Source organism: Vigna unguiculata, chromosome 5 (genome assembly GCF_004118075.2).
Source record: "Vigna unguiculata cultivar IT97K-499-35 chromosome 5, ASM411807v1, whole genome shotgun sequence".
Classification (NCBI taxonomy): domain Eukaryota; kingdom Viridiplantae; phylum Streptophyta; class Magnoliopsida; order Fabales; family Fabaceae; genus Vigna; species Vigna unguiculata.
Genome location: NC_040283.1, coordinates 41,018,654 through 41,030,661, shown reverse-complemented (window position 1 = coordinate 41,030,661; position 12,008 = coordinate 41,018,654). Strand labels below are relative to the sequence as shown.

The 12,008-nt window shown below is 27.9% G+C and overlaps 1 protein-coding gene and 1 non-coding gene across 2 annotated transcripts; both read left to right on the top strand.

Annotated features, from left to right (window-relative positions):
• The first annotated feature begins 5,825 nt into the window (after positions 1-5,825).
• On the top strand, positions 5,826-7,196 carry LOC114183377 (40S ribosomal protein S28-like). The gene is made up of 2 exons (XM_028070386.1): positions 5,826-5,981; positions 6,722-7,196. Exon 2 carries the CDS (start codon positions 6,723-6,725, stop codon positions 6,918-6,920), a length of 198 nt encoding a protein of 65 aa, XP_027926187.1. The 5' UTR covers positions 5,826-5,981; position 6,722; the 3' UTR covers positions 6,921-7,196.
• A 3,381-nt stretch (positions 7,197-10,577) lies between these two features.
• On the top strand, positions 10,578-10,650 carry TRNAR-CCU. The gene has a single exon. It is a non-coding gene; the product is annotated as a tRNA-Arg (tRNA).
• Positions 10,651-12,008: the final 1,358 nt, after the last annotated feature.

Genomic DNA, 12,008 nt, shown 5'->3' with positions numbered 1-12,008 from the left:
CTTTTTTGACTCACTTTTAATCCATTACTTCAATCATCATTAGATTATCTATTTTGATTCTTTTTAGTGATGTGATGTGAGTATCTAATGGTGATTGAAGTGTTGGGTTAAAAATGTGTCAAAAAAGTGAGTTAAAGTATCATTATCCTATAAATATTTTGTTGTTACTTTCGGTTTGAGATCAATTATGAACATTTTGTACTAGTCATGATCAAACAAATTATTTAAGTTTGAGATCAATTATGAACATTTTATCCTAGTTATGATCAAACAAATTATTTAATTCACTTTTTTTGTCCCACTTTTAACTCATTACTTCAATCATCATTTGATCATCTATTTTGATTCTGTTTAGTGATGTGATGTGTGTATCTAATGGTGATTGAAGTGGTGGGTTAAAAATGTGTCAAAAAAAGTGAGTTAAAATATCATTATCCTATAAATATTTTGTTGTTACTTTCAGTTTGAGATCAATTATGAACATTTTATCCTAGTCATAAATTAATTTGCTTTATACAAACATGAAAATTGAAATTTAAAATATTTCAATTAATTTATCCAAACTAATTATTTAAGAAATGAAGAAAATTTAATCATAAGTAATTCAATTACTAAGTATTTCGATTTTTTGGAATTGTTGAAATCTTCATCCAAATACAAGGTAAATATAAGAACAATTTATATCGATATGTGTACTTACAACATGTATTTTGTTATTTGATTCAAAATGTGTTATGCTTAGAAATATGAATAATGATATTTTAATCCACCTTTTTTGATATACTTTTAACCCATTATTTCAATCATCTATTTTGATTCTTTTTAGTGATGTGATATAATTATCTAATGGTAATTGAAGTGGTGAATTAAAAATGTGTAAAATAAGTGAGTTAAAATATTATTATCTTAGAAATATTTTGTTGTTACTTTTAGTTTGAGATCAATTAGGAACATTCTATCCATTATATGTTCACACAAACAATATTTTATATATATATATATATATATATATATATATATATATATTATGTATATACATATTATGTATAAGATATTATACAATATATATTAATATATATTATGTATATAAATTTATTGTTATTGATAGTAATACAGACTAATTACTTTTTATTGACTTTTTTAATTTTAATCTCTCTCTGTATATATATATATTATAGATATTTACGGAAATTATACATATTTACCCAAACAATAGAATATGTATATTATCTAATATATATTATTTACAATGTATTATGTATATGTATATCAGCAATCAAAGATTATTTCAAAGATGACATTTTGATTGAATTAAAATTTTGTATTTATAAGTTTATATTTATATTTACTGAAGATTTTTTAGTAATTAATTAATATTAAATATATTATTATTATTATTATTAATGTTATCAGTTATGTTAGTCGTTATACAAATTAAATTGTATGATTAATTCTATTTAACTAATTAAATTTAATTACAATTTTTAAAAGCCAAACATTAATTATATTTCTAATATATGGCATATTAATTTATAAAATATATTATTTGATAAAATTTGATTCACCATTTAATATTAATGGTTGAATTACCAGTTATCATTTAATACATCAATCAGAAATTATTAATATCATACATATTTGCGAAAAATATACATTTTAATATGACATTATTAATATTTATATTATTTATTATAATCCATTGTTATTATTATTAGTATTAACGTTATAGTTGTACCTTATAAAATTTATTATTTTAGCTATTACAGTGTCAACATCAGCATCAATTTTGAGTTATATTTATTTTTTATTGGATCATATTAATATGTATATGTTTTACTTTAACAACATGCTTACATCTTTCATTTTAATATACTAAAATAATCATCATATATTATAAGCCAGTACATAACATTGCATACAGTAGAAGAAGATTAGCTAAGTTTAATCCCAACATTCTTATCAACATCAACTACTTTAATCATTAAGCAAGACATATTGTCAAATATGTTAATGATCTTATAACTATTCATGCAATATAATATGAAAAAAAAGTAATAAAACAATTATAATTTTCTGACTTAGATCATATTTAAATAATATTATTGAATCTTTCAAAGGAGATTTATTTCATCAAAACTTGTAAAATACAAGTCCATTATTGCACACGATATTATTCACCACACACGCAATACTATAGAAAAGGAAGATGAATAGCCATGAAAATGAACATTGAAAATACTTGCAATTGAGTAAATCAATTTTTTTAAAGTTATTTCGAATATGAGTTACTTGCAAAATAATGAGTTTAATCACGTGGGAGTTTGAGATATGCAAATCTATCCATTTTACTTCAAATCATTATTTGTTGGTCGAAAATTATACTTTGACTTCAATTTTTTACTCCGTTCTTTACTTCCTAATATAATGTGAGTCATTGATTTTTTCAGAGAGAAAGATAGTGGTACATCAATTAATGATCCACACTAAGTCATGTTAGAGAATAAAGAATGAGAGTCAAAAAATGAGAGTCATAGTATCATTGTCTTGTGTGGTCTAAGGCAAGGATCCTTATTTGTTATTTTTATGGAAAACTTGATTTGCATGTAAATCACCATTGCATGAATGAAAATGCACACTCTAATGCCATGTCGAAAAGAAGACCTATTTTATTTTTTTTTTGTTGATGATGATTTGATATATTGAAGAGTCTTTGAGCATTAATGTCCTACAACAATCTTTATTAATTCACTATGCTTGATGTCTTTTGCATGAACCTTTACCTTGTGTTTGGATGAAGCATTTTAACAATACTTAGAAATTGAAATGCTTTGCATTTGAATTGCTTGTAATTAAATTCCATTCATTTTTTAAATAATTTGTTTGGATAAGGAAATTAAAATACCTTACATCTCAATTTCTTGTTTGGAAAAAAAAATTGAATTTATTGTGAGATAAAATTTAATTTTAACAATATTTATTTTAGGCTTAATTATGTTTTGAGTTCATGATAAATTTGGAAACCCGACGATCAAGAAGGGCCCGACGACCCGGACGGGCCCGACGACCTAGAAGGGCCGACGACCTGGACGGGTCCAACGACTCGGACGGGCCTTCCAAACTGTCGGACCCGTTTGGGTCATTAGGCTCGTCCGGATAGTTTGACATGTCCGAGTCGTCGGGCCCGTCTGAGTCGTCGGAACCATCCATGTCGTCAGGCCCGCCTGGATCATCGGGCTTGACAGTTTGGAAGGGTCCGTCCGGGTTGTCGGGCCCGTTTGGATCATCGGGCTTGACGGTTTGGAAGGGTCCATTCGGGTTGTCGGGCCCGTTTAGGTTGTCGAGCCCGTTCGGGTTGTCGGGCCTGTCCAGGTCATCGGACCCGTCTAGATTGTCGAACCCGTCAGATCATTGGTCTTGTCCGGATAGTCTGCCCCGTCTGAGTCGTTGGGCCAGTTCGGGTCGATAGACGAACCCGTCTGGATCATCGAGCCCATTCAGGTCGTTGGGCCCGTCTGGGTTTTCGGACCCGTCTGGATCGTCGAGCCCATTTGAGTCGTTGGACCCATCTGGGTCGTCGAGCCCATTTGGGTCGTTGGACCCGTCTGAATTGTCGGTCCCGTTTGTGTCATCGAGCCTACCAAAGAGTCTAAAATGTGAGGTTGAGTGAGAAGAATTTCAAATTCCACCTATTTTGAGGGTATTTGAATTTATATTAATTTAGTTTATTGAAATTCCTCAAAACAATGCTTGCATTTGAAATGCTTTTTAATTTCTGTATCCAAACAAAGCATTTCATTACAAAGAAATCTAAATTCTTCAACAAAATGAATTACTTCATTAAAATACTCTATCCAAACACACTCTTAAGGTTTTTCATATGGTGTTGAAAATTCCACATTATCTAAATATATAACTGAAATGTAATATACATACACATATAAGTGAGTGCAAAGTTCACATTCCTAAACTAGTTTACAAGATTGAATTAAATTTAAAAATATATTTTTTATATGATAAGTATATGTTGTAAAATCTGTTTTTTTTTTTGCAAAATATGCAGTTGCAATTTGGCCATTATAGCTAGAGCAATTTCGATTTGGTATTTACAATAATATGATTGTTGTTGAGTTGTTACAAGATATTCATCATGAGCCATGGGATTTTAACCTATCACCATCCCTCGTTCACACCTATAAAAAGGTGGTATGGTGCTCTCCAATAGAGACGCAATTCAACTCATATCCCATTCTCTCTTGGTTTCTTTGTTCTTTTCTTCTTTTATATATTTTTTCTATTATCTTGGGTTATTTATACTCTTTAAAAGAGTTTATCTTGCTAGTTTCTGTTATTTTCGAAATATATCCAAGATGTTCTTGTTGTACCTTGGGGGATTTGCGCATACACTACGGATAAATCCTTAAGGAAAGTATTTCAACATGCTTCAGGAATTTACGTGTTTGTGTTCTCATCATATTTTTTACTACAAAGTATCTAATGTTTGAATAGTTATGCAAAGAATCACCAAGGAATACATATTTTTCTTGATAAACTAATGAAATATAGTTCAAACACAAGTGTCTACTTAATTATAAGGTGTATTAAAAGTCTTAAATGTGTGTATGTGTGTTTTGTGTGTGTTCTTACTAGATAAAGATGTACCCACAATCACGCGTGTGCCTTCTCACTCTATGTCCTCTACATTTTTATGCTAATACGTCTTCTTCTAGTGTGACTTGGATGTCCTTGGTGGGGAGTCTACAAAGATTACTTGACATTCAAATCAATAACTTGTTCTGAATGGGATAAATGAATCCATTGACATACCTCGTGAACATTAACTATTTATAGTACACTTAATGGGTATTGTCTTTGTTGGGCCTAAGATCCATATGTTTATGTCGTTTTAGGATTTTGTATCTTGATTAATCATCTCTTAGCCTTTATTACTTAATTACAAGTTTATGGTTAAATTACTTATGTGGATGGTCGATGATGTCACAACCGTTTGTTATAACATGTTGACTAAAGATGTCTCTACCTTTTGCTGATGCGTTGGCTGAGGTGTGTTCATCATCAACTCTCTATTACAATAAATAAATATTTTTTTATTATAAGAAATACTATTTTTAAACTAATGTGAGATGCATTTTTCTTTCTATTAATGAAATTTAATATATTTAAATCTCTTAAAACATAAAAAATTAATTGAAATCTAAGGTATTTAAATTTGTTAGAAATTATGAATTTTTTTATATTATCCTAAATCTTAATCAAAGAAAACAGTTAAAAGGAGTGTCACATTAGGGGTGGCAAAATGGGTCAACCAACCTGTTTTGGCTCGATCTGTTTGTAATCCATCAAAAGTGGGCCGAGCCGAACTGGTCCATCAAACAGAAACAGACCAATAATCATGACCTGTCTTGTACAGGATGAACTAACGGGATGAGTCGGTTTGGTTTGTGAGTTTGTTTTTTTTTATTTTTTTAATTTTTTTTAAATTTACTTATATACATATAAATTAGTATTAAAAGTATGTTTAATCAAATGAAATATTTTTTTAACTTTTAATTGATTAGTTAATATTTTTAATTAAATAAATTAGAATAATTATTATATTTACATATTAAATTAATTAATTATAAATAATAATTGAGACTGAATATTTAAGTGTTAATGATTTAAATTACAACAACATTTATATATTTATAATTTAAAAAATGTTATATAAAAAATTAATATTTTTAATTATATTATTTTTTAAAAACGTATCAACAAAAAGAAAACGGGCCATAAGAGGTTGAAATCTTCAACTTTTAACACGGGCTTATGTCACACAGCGTTGCTATTGAAAAGAAAATTTAAAAGCTGTAAAGAGCTTTATAAACTAGGGTTTTGAGTTGCGATTGTCCTCTGCCACAGATAGAATCATAGAAGAGAAAGCCGCCGCCACTCTTGCCTCTCTTTCCTACTACCAATTTCCGGTACGCTCACCGCCGTTTCAATATTTTCTTCAATCTTGTCAGTCTTTTAGGCTACGTGTTAGTTTCTCCTTATATTTGTTATTCTCTGTTTTTGAAATTCCGATTTTTCTTGCAGTATTCTGCGAACCACTTTATGATAGAGAAGAACGTCTTTCTCTGCTCATATTTTTGTCAAAGGAGACACTTTTTAAATTGTATTTGGGATTTGTTCTTGGCTTCTGAATTATGTTAGGATAATTTTCTTTTCTTATGAAAAGAAAAAATAAATAAGTAAACTTCTAGTTTTTACCGGTGCAAAACTTAAAAAAATCTGGTAGCAGAGACAAGATACATGAGATTTTTTACCATCTAGAAACTTATTTCATTTTTCTGATTATACTCTGCCCCTAAAAGTGTTTGTAGAAACATTTGTAATTCCGATTCCTGAAGCATCTGTTGAATCTTTAAAAGTTGTTGGAATGGGCTGGTGTTGTTGATGTCAATTTGTTTTCAATTGTAACCTTGGGGATGCTTTTCATTTCAGTCTAAATGGCTTTTAGTTACTCATTTATCTGTTTCTTGTTACTCAAACTTTTGGATAAATTGAATTTAGTTTTGTATTTGAAGATCTGAAATTTTAGAACTCTATCTCTGTGGCTGCTGTGTTGTTCCACACTTTTCTGTACAGATGGAATGATTAGCAACATTGTACGCAATCTGTACTTTGTTCAACATTATAAATGTTGTTTGTGTTTGAACAGGATGGAATCTCAGGTGAAGCACGCTCTTGTTGTTAAAGTTATGGGCCGTACAGGGTCTAGAGGTCAGGTGACTCAGGTTAGAGTGAAGTTTTTGGATGATCAAAACAGGCACATCATGAGGAATGTGAAAGGACCTGTGAGAGAAGGAGACATTCTCACCCTACTTGAGTCCGAAAGAGAAGCAAGAAGGTTGCGCTAGAGGAGCTCCCAATGGTTTGCCTCAGGACTTAAACTGAACATTTATGTTTGTTTTTTGTGGTAATTAGTGGTAGTCGAGTGTTAATCATCTGGACATAAATTGTGCGCTTATAATGTTTGTTTAATGTTCTGGTACTGTGCTTGTGGATGAGTTTTAGATTAATGAAGCTTTTTTACGTGTTGAGATGTGGTTGGTGATGCTTTGATATAATTGTGAATGCAGTATACTTTTTGTTTTACTTTAGTGGTATTAATGGATGTTCTGTTTTTCGTTCAACCTCTGTTTAAAAATGCTTTCAGCTCAGTTTTCTCTCATTGGATTTGGGTTGGATTGGTGTGATTGTGAAGCCTGTGTCGATATTCTTTCATTGTAACGTGTAACTTAGCGTAAAACATTTGATAGCTAGAAGACCAAAGCTCAACTTTTTTGTAAATTTCCCTTTAAAATGTGGAAATCAATGTCCTCTAGATAACGAACAAAAAATGTCAATTGAAAATATTTAAATATATTTTACATCTTTTTAATTGTCATCCATTTGGTTCCCATTTTCTTTCTCATGCAATGCACTGGATCCCTTGAGATATATGATAATGTTAACGACATTTTGATAAAAAAGGAGCATAAAACTAATTTGGTGCGAGTAAACGAAAATTTTAGTTTCCACATTCGAAAGATAATTCAATGTGATTATTTTAGTTTTTTATCTTCAATATAGTTTCTATTTTACTTAAAATTATTTAAAGTGGGTTGAATCCGTCCGTCTTCTCCTTCATTCGATTTTGGTGTCTTCTACGTTCTCGCTCGCTCCTTGAAGTCCTTTGAGAATACCAACTAGAATGCCTGCCACCGCCACCATGGTGGTACGCAGACCAAAATGGTTAAGCTAATTAAAAAACTTGATAATGGTGTGAACATTAGGATCTTTTACTTTAAATTTAACTTGAATGGTTTCACCTTAATAATCAATTATGTTTTACAATATCCAGTAAGAGAAAATAATAGGGCGCAAAAACAAAGATGAAATTATTGACGTTTTTACTCTAAACGATTTAATTGTGCTTGCAAGGTTTGGTATGGTGTGCTAAGTGGTGGAATCGAAGTAGGCTCTACGTACATTTGTTAAATCTTGCATACTTGCATATAACATTGTGATTTTGACATTTGGAATTTCATTTTCTGGGAGTGTTAGGGGGCGGGAATGGATATTAAAAATATATTTAATTATATAAATGAATATTAAAATTATATTAATTATAAGAAATATTTTTTAAATTTTTAATTAATTAATTTATGTTTTTAATTAGATATTGAAATCATTATTATATTTACATATTAAATTATTATATCATAACTGATGATTGGAATTTAATTTGCAAGGGTTAATAATTTAAATTAGGGTTAAATATGTTTTTTGTTCCTTAACTTTTCAGTAATAATTGAAAATAATTTTTTTTCGAAGCTTTTGACTAATCTAGTTCCTCAACTTTCAAAATGTGTGTATTTAGTCTTTTTAACCAATTTTTTTTTTAAATTTATTTGACGTTTCAAACGCATCTCATGCTAGTATTTGAGTTGTTCAATGTTGGCTGAGAAACGTGTATAAAACGTCAAATAAACTTATTAAAATCTTGTTAAAAAGACTAAATTACCGAGTTTTTAAAGATGAGGAACTAAATTGGTCTAAAGTTTCGAAGAAGAGGGATTAATTTCTATTTTGGCTAAAAATTAAGGGACTAAAAAAAAAATTTAATCCTTTAAATTATAATATTATTATATATTTATACTTTTAAAAATATAATATAAAAAAAATCTTTTAAATTATTTTTATTTTAATTTTTAATTTAAAAAAAGCTCAACGAGTGGGATTGGATTAATTTGTATTTTGACACATCAAATTGTATTTTGTCAAATGAAGTGGACTAATATAGACTAACATGTTAAAATTTTCAACCCAGTCCATTTTATTTTGAATAGGTTGACTAGTTGGTCGATGGAATCCAACTTATTTTTTGTCACTCTTAGTGGAGGTTGGACAATATTAAAGTTGATGGTGATGGGGTTAGTAGTGATGTGGGAGGATGGAGAGATGGAGGTAACAATGCATTTGAATAAGGGCAAAATGAAAAAAAAAAAAAAGAAAAGAAAACCTCAGAAAAAAGAAGTACGTGTTGTTAATCAATGTAATAAAATAAGATCAAATTAATTATATTTTAGCATGAAATGCTTAAACACGACACTAAATTAATGTTTTAGATATAAGTGTGATGAACGTGTTATTCATCTTATGACGTTTCTTTTATATTAACTAGTATATCATGTCTGTGTATACGCATTTTGTTATATATGAATGAATGATAGTACGTTAGCAGGTGATAATAATGTAATGTTATTAAGTTAATATATAAAATAAATTTATATTTATTAAAAATTAGAAATAAAGTGAAATGAATAAAGAAATTAATTGTTGATGAATACAAAAAAGAAAAAAATAAATAGTTTTATAGAAAATAGGTAAAAATACCCGTTAATTTTAAAAAATTTAATATATAATTATATTGTAAATGATAGAATTGACATTATGAAATATGAACATAAAAGAGGAAATCCTCTTTATATATTGTTATAAATTTAGAGTTAGATCACAATTTAAAATTTTCATTATTAGAATTAAATTTAGCAAATTATATTAACCATGCCCGAGATTTGGTGAATTATGTAAATATTTTCTGTATTTTCTATCTCCACGTTTACCTACTTTACTTGTTAAAAGAATATTTTAGTGTCACTTATATTATACTAATTTTTTATTGTTTGAAAAAATATTACACTGTTGAACTTTAAATGACAAAAAATTAGGAAATGTTTGTACAATATTATGAAACTTCAGAAGTGATTATTGTAATTTAAAATATTAATAACAATAAAAATAATTGTTAATATTGTAAAAAAAAATTATCATAAACAGTAATGACAATTCTACTTAAGTACCCTCAATTTTTGTTTTTGCAAGAGATCAAATAAGCACTCTGTATTGATGATAAATATTATAGTACTCAACCTTCCACAAATTATGTTCATACTAGTAATAATAATATAACTAATGCATCATACATAGTTAAATATATTTATATTAAATATTAATCTTATTAATTTAATTCCTAAAACACAGTATTGATTAGTAAACTTTAAGAATAGCTTATTACTACACTTAATTAAGTTTTTTACAAAAGAGTTAAGGAAGTTTAAGAATTTATACATTGATAGTTTGGTAGTTAGGAATGAGATTTCTTTTTTGTTGAAAGGTTTAAAACTATGTTGGGATAACTTAATAATAAAATTTCAATTTAATTTTAGTATTTATTAATTAGTAATTTTATTAATCTATTGTCTTTAATTCCAATTGATCTATTAGTTTACATTAAAGTTTCGCACACATAATGAATGTCTAATCCATGTATTATCAATAACTATTTCACATAATTTAATGAACTAAATTAAACCCATTTTTATCACAAGTGTGACTTTAAGAATTTAGAAGTACAGGAAAGGTAAAAAAGCAAGAGTAAATTGAGATGAAAACGAGTGTAAACATTATGTTCCAAACACAGCTACAAGTATAGTATTCATAAAATTACAGGTGTATTGTAGGAATCAAAAGCGCCTGTAGCTCAGTGGATAGAGCGTCTGTTTCCTAAGCAGAAAGTCGTAGGTTCGACCCCTACCTGGCGCGTGTGTTTCAATTTTTTTATGAAAACAAAAGAAAACTTTAGAGATAAAGATTTTAAAACAAACGAAGGTTTGTTTAACTAAATATTATTTACTATTTTAGGGTTACTAAATAATGTAACTTTTACCATATTTTTTATTATGAAAAGTTATTAAATAGTTGTAGTAAACCTTAAGAAGGTATGGGATAATTGAATGGAGTTTAATAAAGTAGAGAGCCATTTTAAGGGTAGAGGAGATATTATTATTATTTTTTATATATTTATCCTTCAAACATGTAAAAATAAATAAAACCATTCCAAATTAAAAGCAATGAAAGAGTGAATATATGTGTATCTATTTTATTAGAAGGATTATACTCACTTACTAGACCAAACATTAAATATTGAACTGGTTTACATAATTGACTCAATTTCATAAAGAATAAATATTGTTGAGTTAACGTTTTAGTTCCTAAATTTTGTCACGAAATTGAAAATGGTCTTTTGTTGAATTGTTTGATCTGGTAAGATAAAAACCATCAATATTTATTCTGGAAGACTTTTTTAGCTTAAGGGAAAAATGGACAAAATTTTGGTTTAGTTGTATTGAGTGAAAAATTCTCCCATTGAATGAATATAAGACTAAAAACAAGGTTATTTTCAACTCTATTTTGGCTTGAGTGAAAAATCTTTTATTTGAGCCAAAATAGAACAGAGAATAAGGTTTCAATCTCCATTATATTTTGACTTCAACAAAAATATCGAAAAAATTAACTCAACAACAAAATCAATCAAGATTTCAAGAACAATTCCAAAAATATTTTAATAATACAATTTCTACACGATTCAAATGATTATTCTGAACAATGATTTACTTAAACATCCTTCTTTACTAATTTCAAATCAATCATGATCCTTAATTCAAAATATACATATTTAAGGTCATTTCAATTTCATAAATTATCATAAGGAAATATATAAAAATTTATTCTACTTATCTATATCATATTCAAAACTCAATTCATGAAAATTCTATAATTCACATGCATGATTTAATCATCAGATCAACATGTCAATAAAAATATCTAATTCAAAACATGTTAAACAATAATTTATCAGACAAATTCAACAACCTGTATAAAAAAATCTAGTGACCAAGTCACATTCACCTATAAGTCATCTGGTTCTATAAAAAATATAAATAATTTCCTTTTATCTTAAATATTTATTTCATTGAGTAATTAATTATTCCAAAATCTAGAGACCTAGATCAAATTATTCAAATATGACAAAATTCTAATATATGAAAAAATAAGTTGAAAGAATCACTTTTCTCAGCTGACACTATCAATATTAATAACAAAATCTTATTAGAAAAATA